Raw genomic sequence first — 19,343 nt, forward strand, 5'->3', positions numbered from 1 at the left:
GACTTTGAATGTTCAGAAATGAAGGAGCAGAATCTGAGGCAGGAACAGGGCACCTTGAAAAAAGATCAGGGGATTTAGGGAGGCACTAAATCCAAACAATGAAAAAAGTAAAGCAGTGATGGGTATCTGCCGACCAAACTCACCACAGGGAGCCTGGCGGTTTTCTGGTGTCCGCAGAGCATCATGTGCTGCGGGCTCTGCCTGGGCACAGGGAGGGCAGGGTTCTCCCCATGAAGCCCTTCCTTGAACGTACGTGACCCTCTGTGGCCTCTGTGTGGAAGAAGGTGGCACCAGTGGGCCCTCTCAGCTGATAGTGTCCTCATCCTCAGCAGAGCCAGACAGGACCAGCCTTGTGTAGCTCAGTTGTGGAAGTGATGCCCCTTCACCTTTTCTGCAAGCTGCTGGGGTCAGCCTGCTCTCCAGGGGAGGGGACTCCACTAATGCCCTGAGGTGGGGGGAACTGCTGGGGGACACATCAGAAACTCCCAGCAGTTGGATGTTCCATTTCCAAGCTTGGGAAAAGGATATCCAGATGGGTCTGCAGCATGTGAGCAGGAGTGGGAGCGTTGGTGAGGGAAAGATCTCCCGGGAAGACACAGAGATGTGGGAGTGCCAGCAGCAGGGGTGGGGAAAGCCACCTTCAGAAGTGGGAGCGAAAGCATCCTGAAGGACAGTGGCCTCCAGCTCCTGTAACGCTAGAGGGAACATGGTGGACACTTAACCCTGCGCTCTGGCTTCACTTCCTCAGCTGCATTTCCTCTTGTTACTCTCAGATGAAATTCAAGACAAGTGTGAGCTCTGGGAGACAGTGTGTGCTGACCATCTGATGGTGCTGGTAGCTGTGCAAATCCATGCAAAAGAAGGAGTGTTTCCACTAGCATGTAACCAAGTGCAAGTTTATACCCTGAGACACAGGTTCTGAGGGGGTGTGAGGAGCCAGGTGGCGTTAACTGAGAAAGAGAAGCCAAAGCAAACAAAAACAAAAGCACTTGTACAGAGAACCCAGGAAGGGGTTGGGCTCCGTTCCACAGGAGCTCTCTCCACCTGGGGAGCAGCCTCTGAGGGCTCCACGGGGGTGTGTGGAGCGGTCCGTCCTCCGTCTGCTCCTCGAGCTGCAAATAGGCTTTGGTGGGTGGCCTTTCTCACTTTCCAGAAATAATAAGCAGCCATCTGTCTTCATGTCTGTTGGCTTTAGGGAAAGAGAAATGGGAAGTTAGGCACCTCCACTGAAGCACATGGCTGCAACAGGCACAGAACCCATTTTGTGAATAGTGCTGTCTACCAGTAAACCTAGGCCTCAGATGTTCTTCCAGCGGCCCGGGGTGTTCCTGCCATGATGCTGGAGCTAGTGTCCCAGCCCAGCAGAGCTGGGCACAGCCCTCAGCATCGCTCCGTATTGACTCTGCAGGCTTGGGAGGCAGGCAGGACAGCTGCTCCTAGGGTTGGAATCCAGTAGGCCCCGGGGGTGTGAGGAGCTGCTGTCTGCTGCCCACAGGCCAGAGGGGCTCTGGACTGGCCATCCAACAGTCCCCCAGTGCTCCAGCTTAGGAGGCAGCTCCCAGCACCCTAGATGGGGGAGCCCTGGACGGCTGGGTTGTGGCACATGGGCCACTCTGCCTACTTGCATAATTGTAACTGCCTGTTTCCTCCTCTGTCCTCTCTAGTGGCCAAGAAGTTGAGCACATTTGACTACATGACACAGCGCCGCCACCAAAAGACTCCAGCAAGAGCTTTATCAGAAAAGAAAGAGCTGTCCTTCCCAATAGGATCCCCACAGGTATGGGTTGTCTTGCTACTTCACTATTCATATTATGTAGGCCTGAGGCAATGCCAGGGTCAGCTTGCAGCTGGGACTTGTGTTGGCACAATCCTCTGATTCTGTATGTGTGAGTGGGTGAGTGTGCATGGTGAGTGATGCAGTGTGTATGTGTGATTTATCAATGTTTAGTGTGAGATGCAGTGTATGTTTGTGTGTGGTGGTGTGTGAGTGTGCATGGTGTGTGTGGTTGTGTCTGTGATGCAGTGTATGTTTGTGTGTTTAGTGTGTGTGTTGCATGTGTGTTATACCATCTCTGCATTCACTATGTACAGAACCAAGCCGGGGGGCCGACTCCTGGCAGGGCTGACGTCATTTAGGGCCAGATATTTCTGTAGCTGCCTCTCATCAAAATTAAAAACATTTGCTTTTCAAAAGGTCACCATTAAGAAAATGAAAATAAAAGTCACAGGCAGAAATGAAATACTTGTAAATCATATATTGTGTCCAGAGCATACAAAGAACTTTCAAAATTCAGTTATAAGAAAAATGACCCACTACCTTAATTTTTTATATGGGCAAAAACTTTGAACCAGCTGTTCACCAAGGAGGGTCTATGGGTGACAAAACGGTCAACATCATTTACCATTAAGAAAAAACAAATGAAAACCACAAGATCCATTACACACGTTAGAATGACTATAATCAAAAGGAAAAACAATACCAAGTGTCGGTGAAGCTGTAGAGAAGGAAGTCTCCTATGTTGCTAGTGGGGACAGCAAATTATATCACTTTGATAAGCAGCTTGGAATTTTCTTTAAAAAGTAGAATCTATTCTTTCCATTTAACCAGCGATCCCACTCTTAAGTTTCTTACCTGATAGAAGAGAAAGCGTGAGTATTGTGGAACAAGGGTGCTACCACCCCCCCAGTGAGGTCATTTCCTGGGACCCAGGAGACTCAGAACTACCGTTACTCAGAATTAACTAATAAGTGGCTTGAATTTTGTAGAAGAATAAGCTCACAGTCAACAAATTTTTTCACTTTATGAATTTTTATTGCCCACAGAAAGCAGATGATCAGAGTTCTTCTGCGCATGGGTAAGTCTGGAAGCTTACTAGAGTGGTTTTATTTTATCATTTTTAAAAAGATGTTATGTACGTATTCATGGGACACAGAGAGGCAGAGACACAGGCAGAGGGCGAAGCAGGCGCCCTGCGGGGAGCCGGACGCGGGACTGGACCCCGGGACGCCGGGACGCCGGGGCCACCCCGGGCGGGAGGCGGGCGCTCAACCGCGGAGCCCCGCGGGGGCCCCTAGGGTGGTTTTACCTGTTTGAGAAATACTATACGCTCATAACGTATTGCTTTAAAAAGTCGTCTTTCCTCCAAAATTATACAAACATCCTCCACACTCCTTGCTATTTTCACTCTTTTTATTCACTGTCCTCGCACTTCGACTTCCAAGCGACTGAACTGTGTCCGCCCGGGGCGACAGGGGCGAAGGTCACGTAGCTCCGCGGCCGCGGCCCCGCCCAGGACGCCGTGCGCCCTGCTCCCCGGGGAGACCCTCTTCCGGCCGCGCCCGACGCGTCCCGCGGGGAACGGGAAGCCCCCTCTATAAAACCTTCATTGCCCTCGACAATTCCTTCACGATTCAAGTTTCCGGGAAACCTTTAAAATCGCTTTGCGCAGCTCCGAGACACGCGGAGCTCCCGCGGCGGTGCACTGGCATCCCCTTGACGCGGGAGGCATCGAAGCCTCCAGGTCACAGCCCCGGAAGTCGGTCTCCTCCGGCGGAGCGGGCCGGAAGCGCCGCCGCACGCTCCCAGGTGTGCGCGGAAGTCCGGCCTGCGCGGAAACCTGCGGTGGGCGGGCTCCGCGTTCCGGCGGACGGGGGCTGGGATGGGGGCGCGGACGGGGGCTGGGATGGGGGCTGGGACGGGGGCTGGGACGGGGGCTGGGACGCGGCCCCGGCAGCTCCCGGCCACACGCCCCGCGGGAAAGCGTCTTCCCCCGGACCACCCGCTCGGTCCTTCGGCGTCGTTCCCACACGCGCGGTGAGGATGCTGCTGTGAAAACCGGCTCCTTCGGAGTTTCACTTGAAGCATCGCCTCTCTGTGGTCCTTTAGGCACGATGTGAGCACATCCCCTCCGCGGTCCAGCCTGGGGGCGAGCCGCCGCCGCAAACAACCGGCACTAAACCCGGCGTCGGGCGGGGCGGGCGGGGCGGGGCTGGGGACCGCGGGAGTCCGGGTGCGGGCGGGGCGGGGCTGGGGACCCGCGGGAGTGCGGGTGCGGGCGGGCGGGGCTGGGGATGGGGGAGTGCGGGTGCGGGCGGGGCGGGGCTGCGGACCCGCGGGAGTGCGGGTGCGGGCGGGGCGGGGCTGGGGATCGGGGGAGTGCGGGTGCGGGCGGGGCGGGGCTGGGGACCGCGGGAGTCCGGGTGCGGGCGGGGCGGGGCTGGGGATGGGGGAGTGCGGGTGCGGGCGGGGCGGGGCTGGGGATCGGGGGAGTGCGGGTGCGGGCGGGGCGGGGCTGGGGATCGGGGGAGTGCGGGTGCGGGCGGGGCGGGGCTGGGGACCGCGGGAGTCCGGGTGCGGGCGGGGCGGGGCTGGGGATGGGGGAGTGCGGGTGCGGGCGGGGCGGGGCTGGGGATCGGGGGAGTGCGGGTGCGGGCGGGGCGGGGCTGGGGATCGGGGGAGTGCGGGTGCGGGCGGGGCGGGGCTGGGGACCGCGGGAGTGCGGGTGCGGGCGGGGCGGGGCTGGGGACCCGCGGGAGTGCGGGTGCGGGCGGGGCGGGGCTGGGGATCGGGGGAGTGCGGGTGCGGGCGGGGCGGGGCTGGGGACCCGCGGGAGTCCGGGTGCGGGCGGGGCGGGGCTGGGGATCGGGGGAGTGCGGGTGCGGGCGGGGCGGGGCTGGGGACCCGCGGGAGTGCGGGTGCGGGCGGGGCGGGGCTGGGGACCCGCGGGAGTCCGGGTGCGGGCGGGGCGGGGCTGGGGATGGGGGAGTGCGGGTGCGGGCGGGGCGGGGCTGGGGGCCCGCGGGAGTGCGGGTGCGGGCGGGGCGGGGCTGGGGACCCGCGGGAGTGCGGGTGCGGGCGGGGCGGGGCTGGGGATCGGGGGAGTGCGGGTGCGGGCGGGGCGGGGCTGGGGATCGGGGGAGTGCGGGTGCGGGCGGGGCGGGGCTGGGGATCGGGGGAGTGCGGGTGCGGGCGGGGCGGGGCTGGGGACCGCGGGAGTGCGGGTGCGGGCGGGGCGGGGCTGGGGATCGGGGGAGTGCGGGTGCGGGCGGGGCGGGGCTGGGGACCCGCGGGAGTGCGGGTGCGGGCGGGGCGGGGCTGGGGATCGGGGGAGTGCGGGTGCGGGCGGGGCGGGGCTGGGGATCGGGGGAGTGCGGGTGCGGGCGGGGCGGGGCTGGGGATCGGGGGAGTGCGGGTGCGGGCGGGGCGGGGCTGGGGACCCGCGGGAGTGCGGGTGCGGGCGGGGCGGGGCTGGGGACCCGCGGGAGTCCGGGTGCGGGCGGGGCGGGGCTGGGGATGGGGGAGTGCGGGTGCGGGCGGGGCGGGGCTGGGGACCGCGGGAGTCCCGGTGCGGGCGGGGCGGGGCTGGGGACCCGCGGGAGTGCGGGTGCGGGCGGGGCGGGGCTGGGGACCCGCGGGAGTCCGGGTGCGGGCGGGGCGGGGCTGGGGACCCGCGGGAGTGCGGGTGCGGGCGGGGCGGGGCTGGGGACCCGCGGGAGTGCGGGTGCGGGCGGGGCGGGGCTGGGGACCCGCGGGAGTCCGGGTGCGGGCGGGGCGGGGCTGGGGATCGGGGGAGTGCGGGTGCGGGCGGGGCGGGGCTGGGGACCCGCGGGAGTGCGGGTGCGGGCGGGGCGGGGCTGGGGACCCGCGGGAGTCCGGGTGCGGGCGGGGCGGGGCTGGGGATCGGGGGAGTCCGGGTGCGGGCGGGGCGGGGCTGGGGACCCGCGGGAGTGCGGGTGCGGGCGGGGCGGGGCTGGGGACCCGCGGGAGTCCGGGTGCGGGCGGGGCGGGGCTGGGGGCCCGCGGGAGTCCGGGTGCGGGCGGGGCGGGGTTGGGGGCCCGCGGGAGTCCGGGTGCGGGCGGGGCGGGGCTGGGGACCTGCAGTGCCCCCCCCCCACCGCCCTCCCACTTGCTGCAGTCGCTCCTGGCGCTCTGAGTAGTGACTACAAGTACCATTTTAATAATCATTTGTGAGTTATACACACAATGCTTCGTTTTTATAAAATTATAATTATATTGTGTAATTTCTTAAAAGCCTTTTTAACAATTCCATATACCATGAACATTGTTAAAAGAAATATGATTTTTTAAAAAGATTTTATTTATTTATTCATGAGAGACAGAGCACGAGAGAGAGGCAGAGACACAGGCAGAGGGAGAAGCAGGCTCCATCCAGGGAGCCCCACGTGGGACTTGATCCCGGGTCTCCAGGATCACAACCTGGGCTGAAGGTGGTGCTAAACCACTGAGCCCCCCGGGCTGCCCAAGAAATATGATTTTTAAGAATAGAAGCTATTGTTTTTGGGATGAACCATATTCCTCAGTTCTGGAATATTTTTATTTTCAGCCTAGTGTTCACTTCTTCAAAAGAAAACGAGCTCACCTTCCTGGTTGAAGTGGGTTGTTGTGTGAGAAGTGTCACACAAACCTCTGGGTGACAGCGGCAGTTTGGAGCAGTGGTGTTTCTTTATAGCAGAAGTGTCCCCAAGGGGTCCTGATAGCCTGAGAGTCCACTGCCTGGACACTTACAGCCTTATATCTTAGGCAAAGCCTGCTGTAGCAAGCAAAATATCAGTTCCTAGAGATCAAGGAATGTGTTTAAATCATGTGACATGTTGCCAATCCAAATAAGAAAAATTAACTCTGTAAGTGTGGGTGGAGTGAGATAACATTAATTACGAGTAGATTTTTGTGTAGGACTTTTTTTTTAAAAAAGATTGTATTTATTTATTCATGAGAGACACAGAGAGAGAGAGAGAGGCAGACACGCAGGCAGAGAGAGAGAAACAGGCTCCACACAGGGAACTCAACGTGGGACTCGATCCCAGGTCTCTAGGATCAGGCCCTGGGCTGAAGGTGGCACTAAACCACTGGGCCACCCAGGCTGCCCCATGTGTAAGACTTTTTAAAGTGCTTCTCTCTAATGGTAGTCATCAGACCAGTTTCCTGGGAGTATTTCTTCTGGATTGTCTCTCTGCTATGGAAGGATAATCACATGTATTGAAGACTGTTCTTGCCTAATTCTATAGCTGTTGTACTTGGCTAATGTCCACCAACTGACTTCTATAATTTTCTATTGCTACATGGCAAATTCTCACCAATTTAGTGGCTTAAAACCAGACTCATTATCTCAGAGTGTCCCAAGCCTGGGTGAGTTCAGCAGGGTCCCTGCCTGGGGCCTCTCAAGGCAGCAGCCCCAGTTCACAGGTCAGCTGACGTTTCTGGAGGGAATGGAGAAGAATCTGCTTCTAGGCAGATTCAGAATGCTGACAGAGTTGTCCCATTCTCACACTTCCCACCTTGCCCCTCCGTCTCTAAGTTGGTAATGGTGAGTCCTCTTGTCATACTTTAGATTTTCTGGATTTCCTCCTCTTTCTCATTTCTCATTTGTGAAAGGTTCATGTGATTGTACTGGACCTACTTGGGAAATCAAGGACAATCCTCCTGCATTCACTGCCTAGAGCTGCTGCTGGAAATAAGTGTGGAGTGGTAAGGCCATGGGTTCCGAGGCCCATCACCTGGTCCATTTGTGAGTGAGCCGTGCTGTGCCCACGGGCTTGTGGATGCAGTGGTCCAGGGTAGGGCACTGCAGTAGGAAGAGTGCCTCTGTGGCCTCCCGTTGGCAAGCTGGTGGAGACCTTTAGCCCTGGAGCTCTGGCAGGGTGTCTACCATTGTGCAGTCCAAGCAGGAGAGCTGCTGGCTCTGAGGGTCCGCAGACGAGGGCATCGCCATAAAGGCGAGCATGTGGCACTTCGCAGCCCTCAGTGGCATGCTCCGAGCTCACTGCCCAAAGCAGGCCCCTTCTTTGCTGATGAGTCTCTCCTTCCTTCTGCCCCGTCCCTACAGAGAGAAGCACAAGGAGCCGCAGCCACCGCCGAGGTATCCAAGTCTGTGCTCCACCACTACCCTGTACTCAGAGAACTCCTTGCTGCTGAAGGTGAGCACAGAGCCACAGGGTGCGTGTGTGCGATCTAAGAGGAGAGCCGCATGAAGGGTCTCCGGCTCCCCCAGGAGTGAGGACAGAAGGTGGTGCTTGGAATTCCTTGAGTGACGGGTCTGAGACATTAACCTGGTCCCCAGGGATGCTACTTACATGGGAACAAAGGTGGGGAAGGGACTAGAAGAAACAGGGATAGAAAATATCCTTAGCTGTGGGGCTTGTATTTGTGTGTGTGTGTGTGTGTGTGTGTGTGTGTGTGCAAGAGGGAGGGAGGGGGAGGAGGGATGCAGCACAAACATGGGTTTACTACAACGGAAACGATATGTGTGCTTTGGTGAAAGAGACAGATGTGTGCACTCAGCAGGCTTTGAGGGGCACCAGAAAATAAAATGATGACTGGATGATCATCTGGTAAAAAAAATATGTACAGTGAACTTTTAACAAAGATAGAACCCAGATGTCGCTATTTGGGCGTTATTGTACAATCCTTACAACTTTTCTGCATGATAGCAATTCTTGTTTAAAAATGCTAGGAACTAAGTCTTAGGAAACAGGTGTGGAGTAAGAAGTGTCTGTGTGTGTGTGTGTGTCTGTCTGTCTGTGTGTGTCCTTCACAGGCCAATAAGGCTGCTTCCTTCTGGACCCACTCATTTTTGCAGCGTCTGGGAGTTTCCGGTGCCATATTTTAAAGCAGGGTTTGTGACTTTTCTGACGTTGAAGGTCACAGGGGACCTTAGGTTTTCTGTGGGAGGGGTTTCATCCCAGCAGAGCCCCTGCAGGACAGCAGAGGGAGAGCTCCTAGTACTAACTTACCAGGAGGAAGAGGCCACCCCCCCCCACCCCCGCCCACTTGTAACAGTGATACTGTTAGCAAAGTCATTTTCCTTCCTGGCACACCTACTAGATGTTTGGAGACACTTTCGTGGAGACTGTCATGCCTCCCGCCCATACCCACTCCCCGGGCTCCGCCACTAAAGATGACCCTCACTCCAAGGTGTGAGCAGGTGTTTCTTTGCTGCCCTCAACCCAGGTGACCCCGTGTTCCTGTTTGCCTGGGACAGTACCATTTGACACCTGCTGCCAGCCCCGACCATGTGGCTGCCACTGTGACAGACACTTTTCCTTGATCATGATGTTAAATCCTGCTACACTTTCTCCCAGACGCAGCTATATTTTTTCCACTTGGTGTCCAACAGGAAGAATAAGGCCAAGCTTACCTCCTAAATGCACATAATATTTAAGCCTCTGAAAGCTGATCCCTTGTCCTATCCCACCCCTGGCAGGACAAATTCTTGTCAGTATTGAAGAATATAGAATACCAGATATGCACAATGACTTCTTAATGCAAAAACGGTAACATCATAGGCTTGGATCTCTTCAATTTTTCTATACTTAAAACGTCTCAAGGTTGAAACATGCTTTTTTTAAGAAAGGGAGTTACCATTCAACTTAGCTGACATGAATGACCAAAACTGAGTCAAAAAGAGAGGGCCGCCTGGGTGGCTCAGTGGTTGAGCGGCTGCCTTTGGCTCAGGGTGTGATCCTGGGATCCGGGATCAAGTCTCACATCGGGATCCTTGCATGGAGCCTGCTTCTCTCTCTGCCTATGTCTCTGCTTCTCTCTCTCTCTCTCTTTCTGTGTCTCTCATAAATAAATAAAATCTTTAAATAAATAAATAAATAAAATCTTTAAAAAAAGAAATAGAAAATTCAAATAGACACATAACAAACAAAGATAATCACTAACTTAAATTTCCCACAAAGATCCCAGGGCCCGATGGTTTCGTTGATAAATTCCATCTGATATTTTAAGAAGAAAATACAAGCAGTTATGCACATCCTTTCAGAAAAAGAAGGAAGGAGCACATCCTAGCTCACTCTGTGGAGTCAGTGTGCGACACTAACACCAGACAATGTCATCCCAAAGAGGAATAGCATGAGCTGATGCTATACATAAATATAGATGCAAATACCATTAACAAAATATTAGCACACCAAATGTAGTTACAGAGAAACAAGATTATTCATAGTGACTAAGTGAGGTTTATTTTAGGAATGCAAGGTAACACTCGAAAATAAATTAATGTAATAAGCATCTTAATAAGACAACATTAAACCAGAAACTGGTTAATCAGAAAAAGCAGTTGACATGAGAACACATCCATATATGACAAAAACAATTCCACAACCCAGGGGATGGGGAGCACCCTTAATCTGATAAAAGAGCACCTGATGAAACTTGTAACTAATTCACACTTATTTTTTAAAAAAGATTTTATTTATTTATTCGTGAGAGACACACAGAGAGAGGCAGAGACACAGGCAGGGGGAGAAGCAGGCTCCCTGCCGGGAGTCTGATGTGGGACTTGATCCCAGGATCACACCCTGAGCCAAAGGCAGATGCTCAACCACTGAGCAACCCAGGTGCTCCTAACTCACACTTAATTCATACTGAATACTTTCCCCTTGAGACTGGGACAGAGATAAGAATGCCCACTTCAAACTTCTATTTGACAGTTTACTACAGTTCTAGCCAGTGCAACACAGCAAGAAATATAAATTAAAGACATAGATTTGAAAATCAAACTGTATTTTTTAGTGTGCAAGATTTAATAAAAAATGAACAAAAATAGGAATGTTCAAACTGTATTTATTTGCAGGAAACATGCTTATAACAAATCTGCAAAAAAAAATCTGTAGAAATAATAAGGTAGCTCAATAAGGTGGTGGGATACAAAATCAATATAAAAACTTCAATTATATTTCTTTATGCTAGCAATGAGGAACCTGAAAATGATATTAAGAAAACCATTCCATTTGCAATAGCACTGAAAATAATAAAATAATAAAACAAGTGCCAAATATGTATACTTAAAGCTGCAAACTACTGGTGAAAGAAATTGAACACAATCTAAATAAATGGAGAGATTTAGAATACTCATGGACTGGAGCACAAAATATTGTCATGATAGAAAATTTCCCCTAAATTAATCTGCAGACTTACCATGATCCTTACTGGATTTCCAGCAAGATTTTTTTTTTAAGGAAATAGCAAGCCAATCCTAAAATATATATAGAAATTCAGAGCACCTAGAATGGCTAGAGTGGCCAAAATAATTTAGAAAAAGAAGAAGCAACTTGGAGGACTTACACAATCTGCCTTAAAAATTTATGACCAAGCTACAGTAATCAGGACCGTGTGGGACTAGCATGGGGATAGACATACAGATCAGCAGGGTAGAGTAGAAACTTCAGAAATAAAGCCTGAGCAGTGGATGTTTCACAGAGGTGCCAGAGCAAATCAATGGGGGAGAAATGGGAGTATTTTTAATAAATGGTGCTGAAACAATTGGATAACCATAGCAAAAAAAGGGGGGGGGACTTAATACCCTACTTCACATCATACACAAATATAACTCAAAATCAATCATAGCTGAATTTAAGAGCTAAACTATAACACTTTAGAAAGAAAACAGAACAAGATCTTTGTGACCTTGAGTTAGGCAAAGTTTTCTTTAATATGACACCAAAGCACTATTAAGGGGAAAAAAAATTGGACTCCATAAAAAATAAAGCATTTGCTCTTCAAAAGTCACCATCACAAACATAGAAAATATAAGTCACAGGCTGGAATAAATATTTGCAAGCCATGTAGTTATATTCAGAATTTATAAACAACTCTAACAACTTCATAAGGTAAAACAGCCCAATGTTTAAAAAATAGGGAAGAGATTTTAATAAACTTTATCAAACAGGATATCGGGGTGGCAGAGAAACACCTGAAAAGGTGTTCAGCCTCATTCACCATCGGGGAAATGCGAATTAAGCGCAGTCGGGGAGCCCTTCGCAGCAGTGGGCACCTGGGGTGTGGGCCAGAAGTAACGGAATTTAAAGTGATGCCACTTGGGAAAGCAGTTTGGCAGTTTCCTGACAACTTCACTGTACTCTCCTCATTTGCTGCCACGCTCACTCCCCGCTCCTGCCAGAGAGGGTTGGGCACTAGGGGAGCAGGAGTGGGAGGAGGCGGCTGTCCCACCCAGGATGCTTTCCTGCCACGGCTCCATCTCCGAGACACGCTCACTTGACACGAATAATGGACTTGATTTTCCGAAAGAATAACCTGAGTACCAACTCTTTCTTCTTTTTCATTTTCACTGATGCGGGACATGGAGGAGAACCTGAGTTCATCCGCAGAGAGGTAGGTTGCCCACTTGCCAGCCTGTTTGATCTGCTTGCTCTTCCTGACTCACATTACTTATATTATTAAATAGTGTGTAACATTATTTCACTCAATACTAACACAGCGCTCACACATCTTTTTCACTTGCCTTAGGAAAACCCCCTCCCTCGCTGCAGCTAATATCTGAACTAATGTGCAAAAATCCACACTCATTGATCATCTAAGTCAGAGAACGGGGGGTGGGAAGTTGAGTCGAACCTCCTCCTCATGACCTCTGATAAGACCTGGTTATTTTCGAGCACCAGTCCTCCTTGCCTTGAGTCAGTGTGCAGTGTAGACGAGGACAACCCGTCCCTGGGGCACTGCACGCATGCGCACGAGGCGTGCACCACTGTGTCCCCTGCAAGGTCACGGAGGCAGAAAGTGGCCAGTGGTGAAGTTCACCATCCAGAGTGAGTGTCTCCACATTGAAACTGCAGCTGTGAAAAGGCATCGCGAAGCAAGACAGGTGCTCACAGGACGGCCAGCATCTCCTTTTGCCCTGGCCGCCATCACAGAGGGCCACCAAGGAGGCAGCTGGCTACAGACACGTTGGTCCCACTGTTCTGGAGGCTGGAGCCTGAAATCAGGGTGTCGGCAAAGTCATGGGGCCATCATGGCCTCTCTTCTTGGTGTGTAGACGGTGACTTCCTCTTCATGTCCCTGCACATTCCCTATTTTGTCCCTTTCTAGCAAGAATGATTGAAAAATTAAGGAACCAGATCATAAATTTCCATCTTAAATTTTGTCTCAGGATGGCACACCAGTGAGTATTCATATAGAAACTTTGGAGCTTAGAAACACTGTCCGTGTGCGGATGGAAATCCTTCCTTCTTCCACCTGCCTGTGTCCTCGCTGGCACTCTGGCTGCCAGCTTTCAAGTGTCCCGCACATCATTTCTGTGCATCACGCACTTAACGTCCTCTTGTCTACAGTGACAAGCCCATTTACAGCTCTTCAGGAGCCTGCTTTTAAAACCCCATGTGTTGTGAAGCTTGTTCTGTTAAAGAAAGTGGCCTGCGTTCAGACTTCATCTGGAAGGTGTACCCTGTTTCTCATCAGGATCTTGTCATTTGCAACACGGTCTCGGGTTAGTGTTTAATATGTGAGGACCTAGGTCAGCCCCTGAGTCCCGTGGATGTGGCGACCACGAGTCAGGGGCAGCCGTTTTCCATGATGGGAAGTGTTCGTTGGGTGACTAGGGCTGGATGTGCCCACAGCCTCCAGGTCACTCCTGTCTAGCAGGCCAGACTTGTGTCTGGAGACCAGGATTTGTCTCAACCTCTTGACGCTCACAGCAGTGTGTGTGTAAAAGGCGGAGATGCTTGTGCAGTCAGATGATGGACTCGTGGGCTGGCCGTAATCACCATCTGGGCCAGCCATTGGACCACCTCGACTGCATGCCTGGCAGAGCACGTTCCACGCGGCTCTACAGAAACTACCAGACAGGGCGGAACGTGACAGGGGAAGGGACCACACATGTGAAGCCAGAGCTCCACGCCACCGCCCCTCGCCAGGTGCCCTGTCCTCTGTAGTTGCACCGCAGAGGGGCTCCCAACACCGTCACCCTCTCACAGTCTCCAGCCAGTGAAACGGGCCTCTCTGCCCCATGGGACAGTGCCCAGTGTGTGGCCAGGGGTGCGTTCATTTCGGGAGGTGCTGGCTGAGAATGCACCTGTAGGCTCATCTGAGATACTGATAGAAGTCGTGTGTTCTCATGCTGTCACCTTCAGCCTGTGGGTCAGCGACTGCGGGCTGACTGCATCATTCTCCCCCTGGTCTGTGTGGAAAGAAGCCAATGACACAGCAGGCCCTCCGGGTAACTGTGCATCATCCTGTCGTGGTGGTGGAGGTCCAGGCAGCAGAGTCCCTCACTGAGTGGCTCACATGGCAGAAACAGGTTCTTTCACAGTCTGGAGGCTAAAAGGGCGACACCAAGGACCTCGTCTTGTGCAGCCGCTGGGGGGCCCCCCCGGGGCCCATGGCCTGTGGCCACACCCCTCCAGCCTCAGCAGAGGCTCCCCTTGCATCTCTGTGCTCTAGCCTCTTGTAAGGATCCCAGTCCCTGGACTGAGGGCTGGCCTCGGCCCTGGGGTGATGCTGTCCGACTGCATCTGAAAGTCCCCCACTGACAACAGTATGAGCTCATGGGTGGACACTGCTTGGCCCACGTCCACAGTTGCATTTACCTGAGTGACCCACGAGCTCTGTCTCTGACCCACACCATGACTCGTGGTAGTTCCTACAGATCTTGTTCTTCCTTCCCCTCAACCCCCTCCTGACCCCAGGGGGCACACGGCACCACCCACCCCTGCTGCTTCTGCAGCCCCTCCCCTCAGGTGCTCCTCAACCCCCCCTCCCCCCGCCCCTTCTCTGGCATCTCCCCCTGCGCAAGGGATAGAGGGGCTGAAGAAGAAAGGGAAATTGCAGGAAGGAGCCACAATGCTGATGTGGCCTATGGCTTTAGCAGCCGTCTGCATTCCCTGCCTTGCTGACATGTGTCTACCCTTCCTCCTGCCCCATCCTGTCAGAGTGAAGTCTAAGGAGCTCCTGCTGCCAGACCTGCACTCACGTCAGGCCTGCTCCACCACCACAGTCTCAGAGAACTCGTGGCTAAAGGTAGGTGAGAGGCAACTGTGCATAAGCCTCAAATACAAAGGTGAGAGCCGACCTAGGGTCTAAGCCTCCCCCCAGGAACCCAGGGTAGGGCAGTATTTGGAATTACTTGTTTGGCTGGTTTAAAGCATTTATAGTGTTCCCAGGGATTCGGCTCAAACAGAGACAACGGTGGGAGGGGAACACAAGGGAAATAAGGTGAACGACACAGACATTGTAAGCAGCGGGGTAGGTGGATGAGCAGAGAAGAAGATAGAAGAATGGGTGTTGTCACAGGAACAGATGCATCACAGGTGTGCTTGGATGATGTGTGTGGGCATCTGCAGCCAGCACTCCAGCAGGCTCCTGGCAGGATTCTCTGGCATGTCCCCTAGGGTCTCAGCAGCCCACCTCCTGTCTCAGTGGAAGGGCTCCCCTATTCATCCCCCAGGTCAGTGGGGAAGAAGGATGCACCCAGTCCACTGTGCCATTACACAGCCTGGGCTCAGAGTTCCATGTTGGAGATGCTGGAGGCTGGTCTTGAGTGGGGACTGGTTGTGACAGGCCGAGTCACAGCTTAAACCATGGCCAACACAATATGGCATGACTCCCCCTGCCAGTCCACTGCAGGGGACACATATAGACCTTACATACACAGAAACCAGGGTGGCACTCAATCCCAGGTACAAGTAGTGGTGGTTACAGCATCCACTGGTACCCGACCCCTGTCGTCTCCTCTTGGGTGGTGGCTGCCACACAGCTTCTTCTGAATGACAGGAAGGACGGATCTGGAGAAACAAAGACATGATGACCATGCAGGTGTTGACCGGGTGTCCCACCTGGTTGTAGTGTGTGTCCAGGTGAATGTACTCAAGCCTTCTCCAGCATGTGGCTGAAGCTCATCTCTAGAACGTGTGGTAGAGCAGTCTCAGGACCCTTCATTCCCATCCTGTCTCAAGAATCCAAATCAGCCGTGACCATTCATTGCCACTCTGCTGGACACTTGTCATCCATCATCATGTTTAATCCCTCTATGGATTATCTGAGACAGATCATTCCCACTTTGATGGCTAAGATTAAATAAGGCTGAGCTCATCTCTGAAGTGTGGGCAGAGCTTTGAGACCTCAATGGCTCAAACCCTCCCCACTTCACGACCAGGACACATTCTCTTCTGCTTTTCAAAACCGTAAGCATATATGGTTTTCTAATGCAGCAGAAGTAATAGCATGGGTTTGGGTCTCTTGAACTTTTCTATATTTGACTTAAAACTTCCAAAGTTGAAAAATGCATTCTTACTTAAGAAAGGTAGTTACCTTTCCAGTCAATTTACACAAATTAGCAAACCCAACTCAATAAAAAATAGAAAATCCCTAGCCCTGATAGCTACACTGTTGAATTCTACTGAATTAAAAAAAAATAACGACAGCTGTACACATGTTCTCTCAGTAAACAGAGGGAAAACCTGTTCTGTGAGGCCAGTTTCAACCTGATACCGAAGCCAGACAATGTCATCACAAGAGAATACCATGAAGCAAGATCCTTCAAGAAAATACAGAAACCACTGACTAAGTAGTAGCAAACCAAATCCAGCAACACACAGGATTAAATACCATCACTGTGTGAAGACCAATTGACCTCATACTAAATATTAACAATAAAGGACAATAATAATATAATGATGTCAATTCAGAAAAAGAAGATGCCAGTGAGAAACTGTCATTCATGATAAAAAAAAAATGTTCTCAACAAATTAGGAAAGAATTGAAAAGCTCTTCATTTTGACAACGAACTAGAACTAACTTCCTAGTGAAAGATTGAATACTGTCCCTCTTACAACTGGGCACAAAGCAAGGATGTCCACACTCACTGCTTTTATTTAACATTGTACTAGAGTCCCAGCCAGTGAAATAAAACAAGAAAAAGGAATAAAGAATAGAAAGTGGAACCGTGTTGATTGCAGACAACATAGTTCTAAAGCAAAAACAAAAACAAAACAAAAAAACTAGTAATAAAATAGCTAGAGCTAAAGTAGGCTCTGGGATATTTATCTTCAACGAAATCAGAGTTCCCACCAGCCATCCCAGGAAATCACTTCAGCTGTGGTCAAAGTCAGAGCTTCTTAGTTGCCTTAGTTGACCTAGAAATGTTTTATGTAATTTGCCATTATCTGGAATGGAAGCAGTTTTTATTTTTTTTAAAGTTTTTTTAAATTAATTAATTAATTAATTTATGATAGTCACAGAGAGAGAGAGAGAGAGGGGCAGAGACATAGGCAGAGGGAGAAGCAGGCTCCATGCACCGGGAGCCCGATGTGGGATTCGATCCTGGGTCTCCAGGATCACGCCCTGGGCCAAAGGCATGCGCTAAACCGCTGCACCACCCAGGGATCCCGGAAGCAGTTGTTTTAAAAAAAACTCAGTTTTGGCTCAGGTCATGACCTCAGGGTTGTCAGATTGAGCCAGATTGGCTCAGCCTGTCAGATTGGTTGTCAGGCTCCTCACTGGGTGTGCGGCCTGCTTAAGATTCTCTCTCCCTCCACCCTTCCCTTTCCCTTTCCCTTTCCCTTTCCCTTTCCCTTTCCCTTTCCCTTTCCCTTTCCCTTTTTATTTATTCATGAGACACACACACACACACACAGAGAGAGAGAGAGAGAGAGAAAGAAAGAGAGGCAGAGATACAAGCAGAGGAAGAAGCAGGCTCCATGCAAGGAGCCTGATGTGGGACTCAATCCTGGGTCTCCAGGATCATGCCCTGGGCCGAAGGTGGCACTAAACTGCTGATCCACCTGGGCTGCCCCCCTCCATCCTTTCTGTCTCTCTCTCTCTCAAAAAAGAAAAAAGTCTCCTTTGACTTTCTTATTAAAAAATAGCAAGTTTAGGGACATCCAGGTGGCTCAGCAGTTGGGCATCTGCCTTTGGCTCAGGGTGTGATCCCAGAGTCCTGGGATTGAGTCCTACATCAGGTTCCCTGCAAGAAGCCTACTTCTTCCTTGCCTATGTCTGTCTGTCTCTCTCTCCCTCTCCCTCCCTGTGTCTCTCAAGAATAAATAAAGTCTTTAAAAAAAAATAACAAGTTCAATCGTGTTTCTATATTCGGCAAAAGTTAAACTGGAAATAATATTAAGTGTTCCATTAACAATATTTTTAAAAATAATAAATTTAACAAGACTGGAGTAAAATCTAAATACTGAAAGTTATAAATCATTGCTGAGAGAAATTGAAGACATTTAAAATAAATGGAAAGATATACAGTGTTCATGGATTGGAACACTTAATATTGTTAAGATAGCATTTTTCCCCCAAAACTAATCTGTAGATTTAGTGCAATCCCTATTAAATTCCCAGGAGGCTCTTTCTTTCTAAGGAAATCAACAAGCTGATCATGAAATGTGTATGGAAATTCAGGGGATCAGGGGTAGCCAGAACAATTTTGAAAAGAGAACAAAACTGGAAGAATTATACAACCTGACTTCAAAATTTACTAAAAAGCTACAGGACTCAGGACAGTGTGGTACTAGGATAAGGATAGACATATAAGTCAATGTAGTAGAGTAAAAATTTTAGAAATAAACCTTTACATTTGTGGTCAGTCGATTTTCAACAAAGGTTCCAAGTCAGTCCATTGGGGAAAAATGAAAATTTTTACAGATGGAATTGGAACAATTGGATATCCACTTTGAAATATAAACAACTTAATACCATACTTCAACTATATAAATAACTCAAAACTGATCATACACTTGAATTTAAGAGGTAAAGCCTTAACTCTTTTAGAAGAAATTATAAATTGTGATCTTGTGTTAGGCAAAGGTTTCTTTGCTATGATAGCGAAAGTACTAAATACAGCACCAAGGATTATTGTGGAAGGTCTGGTCAACACCTCATCATCTCAAGTGGTTGCTAGTGTGTGTGTGTGAGATGCTCAATCTGGTGCACAGTTACCATGAGGTGCACGATCATAGGGTTAGTTTTTAAGTCAATCTGTTGATGAAATTCTGACCCATGTGCCCCTGAGAATGAAAACAGACAGCAGGATTCCTGGATTCAGTCTAGCTCTGCCTGTAACCCTGGGTGGGAACCTCATTTGTCTTTGCTGGTTTCCTCATCTAAAGGAGGACAATAAAATTATCTTCCTATAAGTGTTTTGTAAAGATTAAGTGAAGATAATCCATGTACTTAGTAGAGTAGCTAGTACTTAGGAAGCGCTCAGTTGTTTAATATTATTACCTGAAGGAGTCAGTTATAAATGTGGGCAAAACTTTATGCAGAGATGTTCACTATAACATCATTTGCAATAATGAAAAATGTGAAACAATCTAAAAATCCCAAATCAGGTGAGTTATTAAGCAAAATAGGCTGAATATCCAATTCTGAAAGATGACAGAGCCATTGGAGATTCTGGCTATGAAAACTATATCATATCTTTTTTAAAAGATTTTATTTATTGAGAGAGAGCGAGCACAAGCAGCAGAGGGAGAGGGAGAAGCAGGTTCCCCCAGTCAGCTGGGAGCCCGATGTGAGGATCCATCCCAGGACCCCAGGATCATGATCTGAGCCACCCAGGTGCCCCTATAATAACATTTTTGAAATG

General features: G+C 51.1%; 1 protein-coding gene across 1 annotated transcript in view; it reads left to right on the forward strand.

Annotated features, from left to right (window-relative positions):
- Nucleotides 1-19,343, forward strand: part of ZDHHC11 (zinc finger DHHC-type containing 11) — a 44,653-nt gene that overhangs the window by 12,222 nt on the left and 13,088 nt on the right. The window contains exons 6-10 of the mRNA XM_055308258.1: nucleotides 1,665-1,777; nucleotides 2,824-2,855; nucleotides 7,845-7,934; nucleotides 12,095-12,136; nucleotides 14,689-14,776. Coding sequence (XP_055164233.1) covers nucleotides 1,665-1,777; nucleotides 2,824-2,855; nucleotides 7,845-7,934; nucleotides 12,095-12,136; nucleotides 14,689-14,776 — 365 coding nt within the window. The remainder of the gene's footprint in view (nucleotides 1-1,664; nucleotides 1,778-2,823; nucleotides 2,856-7,844; nucleotides 7,935-12,094; nucleotides 12,137-14,688; nucleotides 14,777-19,343) is intronic.

Source organism: Nyctereutes procyonoides, unplaced genomic scaffold (assembly GCF_905146905.1).
Source record: "Nyctereutes procyonoides isolate TBG_1078 unplaced genomic scaffold, NYPRO_anot_genome, whole genome shotgun sequence".
In the NCBI taxonomy this organism is placed as follows: domain Eukaryota; kingdom Metazoa; phylum Chordata; class Mammalia; order Carnivora; family Canidae; genus Nyctereutes; species Nyctereutes procyonoides.